Source organism: Trachinotus anak, unplaced genomic scaffold (genome assembly GCF_046630095.1).
Source record: "Trachinotus anak isolate AG129_WGS33_773 ecotype Australia unplaced genomic scaffold, CSIRO_AGI_Tana_v1 ptg000009l, whole genome shotgun sequence".
NCBI classification, from domain to species: domain Eukaryota; kingdom Metazoa; phylum Chordata; class Actinopteri; order Carangiformes; family Carangidae; genus Trachinotus; species Trachinotus anak.
In genome coordinates this window covers 14,973,433-14,987,961 of record NW_027273860.1, presented here as the reverse complement: position 1 = coordinate 14,987,961, position 14,529 = coordinate 14,973,433, and the positions used below count along the sequence as shown (strand labels likewise).

Genomic DNA, 14,529 nt, shown 5'->3' with positions numbered 1-14,529 from the left:
GGAGATTTATTGTTGATGGACATCAGAGGTCATGATATCCTCGGAAAGTGTGAGTCACATTGAACATTAGGGTATTTATAGTTAGAAGGAGTTTGATTGTTGACAGAAATTAGAATCAGCTGATTAATGGTAATGTCATTTTTTTTCCATGCACCACTCAGGATTTAGCAACATCTTTGTCCATCAAACACCAAACTGTTGTGGGTAATGTAGGCACTAAATTCTGACGAGGATTCAAATGTGTGGAATAAAAAGGATAATATCTCTGGTTCTGCTGCATTGATTCTGGTCCTTAAAAAAATGTCCATCATGAGTCCAACAATGATAACTGTTAATTGAATGGCCATTACAACCACAGCCACTGTTTGTGTCAGTCAGACACAGAGAAGCATCTGGAAAGCTTCAGGAGGCTTGCGCTTCACGCCTTGGTACATGTTTGTCTATAATACATATTCTGTTTTTTTTTTACTCAAATCCACTTTTGAATGCAGGACTTTTTTTGTAGTGTAGTATTTTGACATAGTTGGATAGAGAGCTGCATGGATGACATGGTTTAATGTTTTTCAAATATGTGAGTAGAAAGACAATGAGGCTTTTAAGGTGGATTGGTGAATAGATCAGTTTTCATTTTCGGTGTGATGACGTTTAAGGTCCCGGACAGTCTCATTTAACCAACTGTTGGCAAACACTTTTTCTAAGACAAGCTTAAAAAAAGTGGGGTATTCACAATGGAATTTAATTTGGTCAAGTAAAACCTAAAAATGTCTTGAGCTTGTGTTAGCCAGAGATCTTATGTCAATCATCGAACCAAAATCCCATTCAAAAAACTAGACTTTTGGATGAGGTAACCAGAGGGCAAAAATGCCAACTTATTTCCAGGTTTTAGGATTCATTAGTGCAGCACTTTTGCTTTAACTAAAGTAAAGGCAGTGGGGTCGACACTACTCAACATTCTGCATGTGCTGAGTGAGACGTTTAGATTGCTCCCACCCTCATGTCTCATCCCAGTAGATATGAAGTTACTGCCAGCAGCTTCCTATCTTAGCGTAAAGACTGGATTTTTTCCCCCACATTAATGGTGGAAAGCAACTAGGATGAGAAGCAAATATTTCCCCTCGAGTGCACACTTTACCAGGTCTCTGAAGCCACTCATTAAAGTAGTGTGTACTCATTAAAGTAATTTTTGGGCCAAATCTCCTTATTAATTTGGTAAAGTATGGACCGCATAAGGTAACATTCACAAAACCAGATTTCTTCAGCTTCTCCCTGGCAAAAACAGCCGCTCTGTGACTCAGGATGTCGCGTATTTAAAAATAAAAGACTCATCTCATCCCCTGAAAACACAGAATACAACACTAGCAGATAAATTATTATTATTGTTGTTATTATTATTATTATCATTATTTTGTTATGTGTGCTTTTAAATTGTACAATCCTGCTTCTGTTTCTGCTTCTCTTATGTTTTATTTTTCCCCGTACCATTATTTTCTGCAATATTTTGAAGTTAATAAAGTTGATTTAAAAAAAAATAAAAAATACGGCGACGCTGTCACTTCCTACTGTTCCTTGCAGGATATGATTGACAGTGAATCGGACCAATTGGAGAGCACCAGGGCTACACGACGCAGAATCCCCGCCCCTTGAACGTTTGTCCATTTACCGTAATGGCTAACGCAAAGGAAAAACTTTGAACTCAAAACAAGATACATGGAAAACGAACTGTAACTTTAGATCCAAATTACACTTCACATTGTAAATCATATTTTTGAATGACAATAATTTAGATTCGCAGTTTGGCTGTTTTGCGATCAGACGTTGAGTTTTGGGAATTTGACACGGAGGCGGGGCTGAACACATCGAGGAACCGGAAGTATCCTATTATGGAAGAGTGTCTCTCACACAAACTTCCGGTAGGGTGTGAGCTTGAAGCGAAGCGGCTCTCTGGATCTAAACTAAACATCTCTCCCTTTTTCATTCCCTTTTTTTCAAACGGTAAACACCCGCAATAATTAATGAAGTTTCTCCTGTGGCTGAACGTTGGTTGTGCTGTTCTCGCTGTTATATACTATACTGTGCGAATGACTACTTTCCTAACTACTCCCTGTGCTTTGGATCAGTGTTTTCAGGAAGATGTCCAAGTCTCTGAAGAAGATAGTGGAGGAGACTCGGGACAAGAACCTCCCTGAGGTTGAGATGTGCGACAGAGGCATTTCCAACATGCTGGACATCCCAGGACTGTGTAAGACAACGTCTTATGTCTCAGTGGTTCTTGGTGACAGGTTATTACAGGAACAGAGAATTCAAACACTTGTAGTATGTTAATAACATCAGCTGCAGAACCTGATTAAAATAGCACTAAACTGTTATGATGCTGTTCCATGTCGTTTCAGTCACTCTGTCTAACATCACCCAGCTGGTCCTCAGCCACAATAAGCTGACAGGTAAGCTACACCCCCACCCCCCGTCCCCGACCCCCTGCTCTCTTGCAGACAGCAGCTCGAATCGTCTCACAGCAGAGAAATGAGTCTGCGTGTCTCTTTGCAGCTCCAGTTGCATCTCACAGTCTTTTTCGGTGGGGCTGTACCAGGTGTCATCATGTGACTTCAATGTGGACCTAGGTGTCTCCAAATCTAGGTCACATGATAGGTGGTCATATATGAGGGGAGACCATGAACCCTGTCTGCGTCATTGGATATGGATGTGGCACTGGAGCCTGTGTTTAAGGTGTGCCAGTAGAGATCTTGTGGTGGTGGTTGATTTTTTTTCTTTTTTTCAGTTAAGGGTTGACCCCTTGTTAGATAGTCTGGCAGTGCAGTCGCAGAAGGGAGTCCCACTGGGATGCTTGTGGTGTCCCCATTGATTTATCAGTGTCCATCCTGGACCTGTTCGCTCTGCTCTGAAGCGCTTCTGCAGAACATCCCCACATACAACCGCTACGTATCACATGACTGATATTTTACACCTAAGCCAGCTGCATTGAGAGACTTGACGTTCATATAGTCAGATTGTTTAATTACAGTCACAGTCTGTTATACAGCTTGCTGATGTTGTAAATATGGCAGCTCATGGTCTTCTGTCATAGTTCTTGTATGAGAAATTGAGTGGACGTCTTCAGAAACAGTTGGTTGGAATGAAGTGATGTAATGGTGTTTTGCACCAGCAGAGGTCATCACAGATCCATCAACACACTCACACCAACCTGTGTTTAAAATACATTATGAAAAAAAAAAAAATAGAGAAGTGAATAACCAAATAAAGTTTTGGTTGTTTGATAACTTAATTTGTGTGTCATTTGAATGTTGAACGTGAAGGGTAATTATAAAAAGTATAATAAAACTATAGGATTAGGAATGTTAAGTCATTTTTCCTCTGCCTTTTCTTTTTCCTCTCCTGCTTTCCTTATTTTCCAGGTAAGCAGAGCTTATAGTGACATATCAAAGTGAGCTGCTTTCTAATCTGCTGCTGGAGATGAAAAGATTACACACATTTCACTCTTCTAGGCTATTTATAGCCCAGATCAGACAGAAGTGGCGATAACATAATCAGCATAGTTACCCACCTTCAGGCATTCTCAAGGTAACGCTCAGTAACTCCAGCCTTGTAGAGAAATCTCAGCTGTCCCACTCAGCCAACAGCATGTAAAAGCAGCAGGAAATATCACTGTGTGGCGAGTTCAATAGACAGGTGATAAATTAAAGGAAGAGCCTGAATAAAAACACTTTATGCTTCTTTAAACAGTCGGCCCTCTGTATCTCTTCCTCACCTCCGTCTGATCCAGAGGACAGTGATGTTGCTGCTGTGTCATTCAGTGATAACTCACCTAAAATTCAGAACTTTTTCCAGTTAATTTCATGGAATCTCTTAAAAAAAATTCTGGTAAAAACTTCATTGTCATGAATGTTTAAACTCTAATGCTAAAGTTTTCACATTAATTTTACAAGAAAGTCCATGAGATGAACTGCGAGGTCCCAGGTCTGTCGGTATGGAATGACCCTGCTGAATAAGGTGGTCAAGAGTTATCGTTGCATTTCCAAAGTCTTCCATTCGAGGGGAGAGAGGGTGAGCTTTTTCCGGCTGCTACCCCCCCCAAACTAAATATTTTGTATTTTTAATTTGTCATTTACCTAATTTACGGGCACGCGTTTCATTTCAGCTCAGCGTGTGTACTGCGGTTTGCTGACATGTATGGTGGCATTTCTCTCCTCTCCTTTGCTTCCTCTTAAACTGTGTGAATCCTAGTCTCTCCCCTCCCCTCCCCCGAGCGGAGCAGAGGAGGGACAGATCGGCGGGTCCAATGACGACCAGTGTTAGAAATCCCTCTAAAACCAAAGATCGACAAACGTCTGACAGTCAGGACAGAGCGTTTCAGGATTTTTTAAACACACATCCGAGGATGGCAGGGATGCTGGTTCTGAGAGCACCAGCAGCTGTCCTGCTGTTACAGCTACAGAGCCATCATGGAGCAGCCTCCCTCTAAAGCTGTCAACCTAAGGGGAACACTGTCACAGGTGGTGCAGGTGACCGCTCCCCATCACGCACCGACATTAAATGTCGCAGGTCATGTCAGTGTTGTCTCACAGGGCTGCTGGGCTGTCTTCATACACACCAACACACACCCTGATGATCCAGCAGCTCCCAAGGTCCCACTAACACATAAAAGGATGCAGCATATCATTTAGTGTGTGGAGGACTTCATAAATACGATAGGTTTGTCTGCTGGTTGTGGTGTTCCATTGACTGAGCACTGATTGCCCACAGGGAGACAGAGAAGGCCGCTAAATGAAATTGATTTCTGACATCCACAGTGAAACAGTGGGACCTTTGAATGCAGCAGCTCTGGAGAAACATAGTCTTTACTGACTGTGACACACCATAGACTGTCTGTCTGTTGGCTGTTGTACAAGTGCTGGCGCTGCGATTCAGGCGGCGGAGCGGCTGTGTCGCTGCTCTACTCCATTTACAATAGAGCAGAATAGAATGACAGCAGGGGAAGTGAAAAAAGCAACTTGTTGTTTGTTTGTTTTACCGACAGAAACGAGTAAATGATAGAGGGATAATAGAGAGATGATGATCAGCTGCTCAACCGTCTATAAAATCATAATATGCAGACTCTCCTATTTATATCCCTGTAGCAGCTCTTGCAGCCACTGTGAGTTCCCCCCCAATGCAAACACTGACCAGACGATCCACTCTCCAACAGTGTCTTTTTAATGTGTAGACTGCTCACACACACTTCCAACATAAATTCAACTTTCTGCCGTGCGTCTCTGGTTGCATGGCTTTACAACAGTTCCACAGGCTCTGAGGTGCTACTGCATTTAAAGAAGGAGTATGATTAGGTAACAAGCAGCTAATTATTCAACTCATCTGGCACTGCTCTCATAAGCCATCTCCACACCTCTCTCTCTCCTGCAGCTGCATGCCGACCAAGCCCATCTCCACAATCCTCTATTTCCACTTGCTGGATTATAGACGAAGACTGTATGACAGGGTCTCACATTCACTTTTATGTCTCTGAACTTGCGAGAATCTTTATTTTTCTGACCCTATCAAGCAGCCCATGAGCCAAATAATCACCCAGTAGAGCACATACCACTTAGACTCAGTCCTTACTGCAGCTGGTTCAAATCCAGCCCGGGCCCTTTGCTGCACCTCATTCCCTCTCTCCCTCTAATTTCATGTCACTGTCTCTATCAAAAAGCAAAAACTGCCCAATAAACAACACCAATTTCTCTCAGATGGATGAGCTGAATGTGGTCAGATACACACAGAACAGAGCCAGCTCCTGCTGTTGACTGTAAATCCTATTTAGGGAAAAAAATTTCATGTTCTGCGTGTTCTTAAGAAAATGATAAACAAAAAACTCTTTACAGTTTCTCTTGCTGTCAGTGGAAAACAGTTACTAGCTCCAAGCTACTGGGGATGTCACCATACCAGAAATGTGGTAGTCGGTGCAAATACCAGTGAAATTTTATTCCAAATTCAATACCACAACACACACATGCACAGTAGTATTGTAGTTCAGTGTGCAAGCAGTAGTTTCAATTGGTTAAAGAGGTGACTGATCGGTGGTGTGAAAATATTCATTTAGGAAGTCAGTTATGTTCTGACAGTGTTGCTTCCACAGATGCCAGCAGTCGCAATTCAGAAACAATAATGACGACTCTTCAGGACACGAACATGTCGATGACATGCTGTGAATACAAAGTTAACACCAAAGGAAAAAAAAAACCTGTCCTGTGTTGAGCTGCTCAGATCAGTTTGGTGTTTCCTGGCTTTTAATCGTCTATAACTGATGATCTCCACACATGACTCTTGGTGTGTGGCGGCGGACCTGTTGTTGAATCAGCACATGCCGCTGCCATGCCACGTGATGTTTTCAGTATTTACCACATGAGCCTGCCCTCCTTCTCTTCCCTTTGCGTTTGACATCAGAAGAAGAAGAACCACCTTCAACATCTTCAGTACCTTTCATACTGTAGAAAAACAAGTACTGTCACGTTTCCAGAATTTAAAAGCAAACAATCCAGTTATATTTTAGTTTTGTAAATATAAACTGAGAAAGCAGAATCTAAGTCATTTTCTTGTTTCCAGGTTGTGTAGGTAAAACAAAAAACAAAACAAAAGGTGAGATGAAGACAGCTGTAGTTGGATTAAAATGTTTCAATTTAATTGGCTGTTAATTGACAACTTTTTGTGAACTTCAGTATTTGGTCCATGTTAATGAAGTGATGATGTTCACTGATACTGATAGGCGTGGGCTTGACTCACTTTAGTCGAGTCAGATTTTAGTCAGGAGACTGAAGACCTAAGACTTCAGTTGAAAAACTGAAGAAAGACCAGAAACTTGACTCTAACTTTAACACCAGAGATTTGTGACTTCACATGGACTTTGGACCTTTTGACTTGGAATGACTTCCCACCCTCCCTTCAAATCCTCTCCATGCCTTTCATTTTGTACTGTTCGTTTTCCTGACAATATATATATGTATATATATAAAACATAATGTGAGTTTGTCAGTTCAGCAGACACACAACAGATGATGCCTCAGATTCTCAAATTCAGATGTACAGACTCTACTGTTCAACAACAGAGACAGAAATATGTAAAATCTTTAGGACTTGGTTTGGGACTGGATGGTCCTGGACTTGGGTCCTCAAAACAAAGACTTGAATCTTACTTGTGATTTGCAGAACAATGGGTTTGTCCTACTTCTGATAGTAAACTCGGCTGATCTTCACTCATTTTTGACACCCTCTGTTTAAACATACTTACACTGGGTTGGAGGTGAAGGAGTAAAACTGTTAAAATGCCTGTCACAGTTGGGTGACTTTAAACGACCTGTCTTAATTCATAAATAACTTAAATGACAATTAATTAAAATACAAAATTGATTTACTTTCGGATGACAGAGTAGCTGACTCATAGTTTCTTCACTGTATGAAATAATTGAAAAAAAACATACACAATGCATTTGTTCTATTAGTATGTGATAAATCAGTTGCCTGTGCAGATATCGGATGTTATCTTGTTTCCAGTGGAAACATTCTGGACTATTTTCTCAAGAACACAAAGAAAAACTGCTGCTAAAAAAAAGGACAAACATGAAGAAAAAATGTGAAGGTTGACACTGAAAAACACAAAATATCAAATTAAATAACACAATAAGATTGTGTTTTTGTAATGTCTCTGTTTTATTTTTCAGTGGGACCCGTTTTTAGTGCCAATACAAGTTTTTGAATGCAGCAGTGTCCTTTTTTCATTTCAGGTTTTGGTTTCAATGTCAAATTTTATTTCAGTGCCAAAAATTTCATGTCACTGTTCTAGCCCCGGGATTTCTCTTTGAGCTTAGTTGGACCTTTGGGTCTACGTAAAGCTGTGTGAGTGGAGCTCTGTCGCTCCTCTGTTGCTTTCAAAAGTCACATATCAAAGTGCTGATTGCTTTGGTAACAGCTCCTGATTCTTGGTCAGTCTAATATGATTTAGGAGTTTTTTCAGGATCTAGTTAGCAGTTACAATTTCCTTCCAAAGTTGAATTTCTTCATCACAGTTTTGCATCACGAAGTACAGAAATCATTACTCTCTTTCTGCCTCCTGGGCCTAATCGCGCCCTGTCTCTTCCACTCATCAACTCCTCCTACACAGACATTTGGAGAGGTGGAGATTTTGCTTTTGGTGTGTGTGTGTGTGTGTTTGTATCTGCAGACAGCGGCTGATCTACGCTGATCTAACCTCTCATGAAGACATCTTTGGCACATAGCCAAATGATTAATAAACAGATAAGCACAATAGTTGAGGTTTGTCTTGCTTTTCATGGCAGTCCTCACCTCAGCAGCACTTAGTGTCTAAATTTGTACAGTATGTATTTTACATCCTCCCACACATGCGCACACAGGTCCAGCTGATATAGTATCAGTATGCCCAGACCTCACCTCTCTAACACTGATCCTTCTGGCGGCATTCAGGTCAGAGCCTGGTTTGCTCTTCTCCTCTCCCTCTCACTGCTTCTATCTCTCTCTTCTTCCATTGATCAGCCTGATAATCCAATAAACTTCCTGTTTCTTTTATCAGCCCATTGATCTGTGTCCGGCTCTGTGGCCACAGACCACAGGGGAATAAAACTGTAGATGGTAGCGGATAGAGAAACTGCTCTGTCTGCTGTTCCAATATCAGCATGTAGAAGCAGGGCCACACAGCAGCTAATGGTGTTGTTAATTACATGAGGTTTGTCAGAGGCCTGCAGCTAATTAAGATCAGCTCTGGTTGTCAGGAATTGGGGCTTTTGATGGGTGCTAACCACACATTGTGTGATCTAGAGATGAAACGCGATGAACCTCGCGGAGAAGTGTGTGTTGCGTGTGTCATCTCTCTGCTCTGTGGCTGTGTTTTCCAGCGGTGCCTGCTAACATCTCTGAACTGAAGAACCTAGAGGTTCTCAACATGTTCAACAACCAGATCGAAGAGCTGCCCACTCAGATCAGCAGTCTTCAGAAGCTGAAACACCTCAACCTCGGGTATGTCCCACTCTTTTTTTTTTTTTTTAACACACGCACACACCCACACACACCTTTGCCTTAGTATCTTTGTGGGGCCCCACCATCTAGATTATGCAGTCCCGAGCCTCTTACCCTAACCTTGACCAAAATCAATTCTCGGGATTAGAATGCCTCGTGGCCGGTGAACCGATTATTTCCTGAAATGTGTGTCCAATCTGTTGCTCATGTTAAATTAAACAGTGTGTTAATGTAACTGCTTTGGGGTCCATTCATAATGTAAACATCAACATTTGTAATAATGCATGTAACTGAAATATTTCTAACTGAATTGATATTGAATCAAATTGGGGATCACATCAAATTGTGACCCTGTGAATTGGAATTGGGTCAATTTAAGATCACTGGTATCACTGTCACTGGTATGATGGTGTGGTATACACTTCCTGTCTCCTAAAAGGGGTGTGGTCAGCTGGTATGAAATGTGACAGTAGCAGTACAGTAGCTAATATAAATATCTAATTAATTACTAACCTGTCTGCATCCTTTGGAAAAGAAAAGGCAGCTGTGTTGTTGCTGTTATTACAGTCTGTTGTTGTACAACGCTTGGACATTTTAACACTAATTGATGGACTATTGTCTGTTGTCTACAAAAAAAAAAAGCACAACACCAGATACAGTACAAATTTGCGTCTTAATATCTGATCTACCTAGTACAAGATTATGAGAGTCTTACGGAATTATCTTTTTTTAGTTTTATTTCAGTTTTAACTTTTAATTCATAGTTTCACATATAAATCTTTTAAATTTCCTCTTTATCTGGTTGGAAAGTGAGCTGAGCAGCAACCCTCAGAGAGAGGAGATATGTGTTGCAGGACCCCTCAAAAATATGACACAGACTCACACTCACACAAAGCTGATTTTCTCCTGATTTGTGAATTGGTCATAGTCTGTGCTCATGCTCACTTCTCCCATTGGAGTAAATAGACTCAGGACCTACCTCTAGTCTTCTAAAGGGCCGGGGCAGAAACCCACATGATGCAGACACAGGAAATGATTCTAAGCGTGTATGAACTGTCTCTGCCTTAACCCTCACACCTGAATGCCTACAACCACCCTAACCCAGCCATTTAAACTTGTGGGGTCCAGCATTTTGGTACCCTGCAAATAAAGATCGCTCCTGGTTTTTGGACCCCATGAATATAGTAAAACAAGGCCATACGCACTTCCAGTTCTACCTCGGTCTCTACCTTCATTTTTCCATCACTGCAGTCTCTCCACACTGACACCCAAATCGCACCCTGAGACAGTTCCAGCTCAGATCTGGACACAGCAGTCATTTTGAACCTTTAAGCCTTTCTGCTTGATTTGGTTAACGAGGCTGTATGGCAAGGAAGCACCAAATCAATGGGTCAGTGAGCTTATTTAAAGGGTGGTCTAACCTCAGGTTAGTACTTACACTTCAGCTAAAATACACTTCACCAGCAAGTTCGAGCTTAAGTAATTATCAAACACGCTTAACGATCCATTCACGTTGTATGCTGACGCTACAAATATAAACTGATCCAACCTCCAAATTTTTCACAAGTGTGTTGATGCATGTAACACATTTTTGAGGGGTTCAGTTCCTCACCTGTTGGCTAGAAGTGCTTGTTGTGTGTTTTTAGAAATGAGTGCAGGCTCACACAGGCAGGATGTCGGTGACGGGAGGATTAGGAGGTGAGCCTGGGTGGGTATTGATCCGCAGACAAACATCATCTGGATAGTGTAAGCCGCACACTGCTATTCAGTCTGTGCGTTCACTTTTCATCGTCTGTTTATTTTTCTCTTGTGTGTATTTGTCGGCCGATGTGTGCCTCTGTGTTTGAGCCGTTTAAGTGCTTAATCTCATTTGTCAAATACACATAATAGAATTGAAACAGAATAGTCGTCCGTATGACCTGGAAGTCGTACACAGGTGTATATGTGTGTGTAAGCTCAGCTGGTGTCTGTTCCAGCAGCAAATCCTCCCTGTCTCATCTGTCTGTCTAGACTTTTGAGCTGCTTCCTACTTTTTTTAAATTTATTTAACAATGTCTTTATTGAGATTTCATTATATAGACAATAGCCTTATTATGCAGTATATATTACATAGTATACACCCCCCCCCCACACACACACACACACAAAACAAAAATACATACTTGTTCTTTCTCTTCCTTGTGTTTAAAACCAAAAGCATATGACAAAATTAGTCATACAATTTAACAGTTCCTCCAACAAAGTAAAGAAAAGCATAAACATAAACAAACAGCCATTACAATACATTTTAACATTTACATTTATTTATTTGGCAGACGCTTTTATCCAAAGTGACTTACAAGTGAAGGACAAAAGTAAAGCTACAGTGCAGTGGGAAACCTTCATGTAAGCATTAGGTGCTACATCTGTTTAATAAGTGCTGGGAGTTTGCATAAGGAAGTGCGTCAAAAAGTGCTAATTAGACATGTTAAGGTTTTTAGGAAAGAAGGTGCTCTCGGAGTAGATGAGTTTTCAAGAGATTCTTGAAAATAGAGAGAGACGCCCCTCCTCTAATAGAACTTGGTAGCTCGTTCCACCATCGGCGAACCACAAAGGAGAACAATCTGGACTGAGATTGCCTTGTGTACAGAGACGGCAATGCCAGACCTTCCCTGGAGGAACGCAGTGGCCGAGACGGAGCACAAGTGTAGTTGCAAGTTTAGGTGCAACTATTTTCTTCCATTTTATCACTTGTTTTGCCTGCAATACACCAAAATCAAGAAATTTGTATTCTTTGGTTAGCTGCTTCCTACTCACTTGATTACTGACGAGGCTGATGCTTCGTCCACATGAACATGGAGCTTGTTTAGAAACGAGAGATTAAGATTTAGAAGTAGGGTTGGAGATTTTAGATGATTTTTTAATTGACTGTCGTAGATTAGAACAAATAAATATTGTTTACCTAAATTCCACTATAGTCCAGTAGTCTTAAGAGACATTACTACACTTAAAGCATAGGTTTTCACCCATATTTAAAGGTCCCATGGTAGAAAGTGTGATTTCCATGTCTTTTTTATTATAAAGGAGGTCTAGGTGCTATATAAATCCTGTGAAAGTATCAAAGTGCTCAATCCACTGCCAATCCACTATTCTGCCAATTTTTTCCGACAAATATGAAACATGACATCCATACACATGACCTCCAAACACATGACCATACTTTGGAAAATTTTTCCCCTCAGTGAAAAATTAAAATTTATTTGTGGAGTTACATGGCAGCTATCGGGCTATTTACGCCCATATGGAACACCCAGTGGCTTCCTAAGCACCTTGTTATTTGCGCTGTTAAAAAAATCGGCGTACTGGACGGTGCAAATCGTTGCAGTGCGATGAAATGTTAAACTGAGACTGGAGGTTAGCACAGAGAGGCTTTCTTCTTTCAAGATGAAAGTCAAAACAGACCGCCTAGTGTCAATACTGTACATCGTACTGCACAGTGAAGATCAAGCATCCAAGTGATGTAACCACAAGCAAAACACATCTTTGAATTTCGTTTAATAGCAGGAGTGAATACAGTAAGACAGTTTAAGTTGGTCAGACGCCCCGTCATGGAGCCATGAAGTTACTGCATTCATGTTTGAATCACTACACTGTCCCTTTCAAATGCCCTGAAATATTGTGCTGATGTATGAGAACATCGTTCAGAACTAGTTAATTTATGGAGCGATCAGATGGAAGCACATGCTTCGTGAGCTGTTGGCCTTCACCGTTGTATTGTCAAAATAAAACAATGCCAGTGGGAAAGCTATTCTGAAATAACTCTGATACATGATCAGTAAATTGAGATCTTATTTCAGATTATTGGTCATTATGTTACTTAACTAAATGACTGTGTGGTGTTTAGCACCACACACAGGGCTGTGTGGGGTTTGCATGTCCTCTTGTCTCGGGTTTCCTGCGTTTTCCTCACACTGTTCAAAGACATGCAGATTAGGTTGACTGGAAACTTGGCCTGTAGGAGTAAATGTGATCATGTCAGCTCTGCCATTATATTGCTAATAGATGGATGGATCTTGTACCATCATCTGAAAAGCAACTGGCTCAAGTTAAGGGCATTTTCACAGTGGTGGGTTTGTGTATGTAATGTATGTTTGGCATGTGTGTGTTTGTGAACACAGCATGAACCGTCTGAGCACCTTGCCCAGAGGGTTTGGTTCGTTGCCGGCTCTGGAAGTGTTGGACCTCACGTACAACAACCTGAACCAGAGCTCCCTGCCTGGAAACTTCTTCTACCTCAGTGAGTGCACACTGTCATACACACAAGCACACACACACACACACACACACTATGGGGGAAAGAAGGCACTTGTCGCGGTGCACATACATACACTGGTGTAATATTTACTAAAGAAACCCAAGGAAATTGATGCATTTGGTCAAGAAATATTCCTATAATAATAATCTTTGTTAAACCTCAAATTTTGTACAGATTAAACAAACAATACAAAATGTATTAATTATTGAGCTTTAGGAATTATTTTTTTAATCTTTCGACCGAGTCAGGCTAGCCGTTTCCCTGTTTTTAGTCTTTATGCTAACTGGCTGCTAGCTGTAGCTTCATATTTAATGGATAGAAATGAGAGGGATATCAGTGTCTTATACATCTCAGCAAGAAATCAAGTAAGTATCACAAATTGTCGAACTATTCTTTTAACATTAAGAAAGATTAGAAGAAATGCACATGTTCTAATGTTCATTCTAGCAGCACTCATTTATTGTGTGCTTTAAGCATCTTAAAGTGTATGTTTGTCTGCTCAGCATCATTCAGTACTGTAAACTTTCAGTGATCTGATGCTAAGTTACCAGTGATAGAGAAGTGGTCTGCTCTCAGAGAAGAAGTTAGATGAGTTAATAGTCCATCCTGCCACTGTGTCGATGAGCTTCTTGCCCTGTTTTAAGGGCCAACGTTTCCCAATACAGTGGACAACATGCTGGGGAACCTCGTATTTATCAGTATATCCCAGCGTATATAGATTACTCTCTCACCAGCAACAATACAGACTCATTCCTCCAACTTCTCCTAAAAAACTACATGTGACACAAACAAACTTTCATGGTTAGATGAATATGTGCATATTCATGTTCCTATGGTTATGAGTTTGAACATGTTTTAGTGATTTGCTGTGTAACTTCCAGTGCATGTGTCCCAAAGACAATGAATTTTTTTTTTGTTTTAAACTGTATCATAGCTACAGCGTTTGGTAAACTACTCTATTGCCCACTAGCCTGAGGTTCGCTAAGTAGCACAACCAGCTGATGATGATCTGACACAGTGTTTTCACTCAGGTGGCAACAGAGTAGAAGGGATCAGGGGATGGAGGTGAGAGAAGAAGGTGCCAGGCCTCATGCTACATTAGTCATATACAGTGTATTATAGATTTCACATTAAAAGATGAATAGGACTTTACAGCAGAAGCAGCTTTTTTTGAGACAACTTTGTTAGTGCCTCTTTGTGAAATACTGTTTTTGCACACA

At 41.0% G+C, this 14,529-nt stretch overlaps 1 protein-coding gene across 2 annotated transcripts in view; it reads left to right on the top strand.

The window, feature by feature from the left end:
* Window positions 1-1,686: 1,686 nt before the first annotated feature.
* The window catches only part of rsu1 (Ras suppressor protein 1), a 31,406-nt gene continuing 18,563 nt past the window's right edge, over window positions 1,687-14,529 (top strand). The window contains exons 1-5 of one of the 2 annotated variants that reach the window (XM_071485531.1): window positions 1,687-1,992; window positions 2,118-2,239; window positions 2,391-2,441; window positions 8,895-9,015; window positions 13,173-13,291. In XM_071485531.1, the coding sequence (XP_071341632.1) occupies window positions 2,131-2,239; window positions 2,391-2,441; window positions 8,895-9,015; window positions 13,173-13,291 (400 nt within the window). In that variant the 5' untranslated portion in view covers window positions 1,687-1,992; window positions 2,118-2,130. The remainder of the gene's footprint in view (window positions 1,993-2,117; window positions 2,240-2,390; window positions 2,442-8,894; window positions 9,016-13,172; window positions 13,292-14,529) is intronic. The other variant, XM_071485530.1, reaches the window with a different exon arrangement.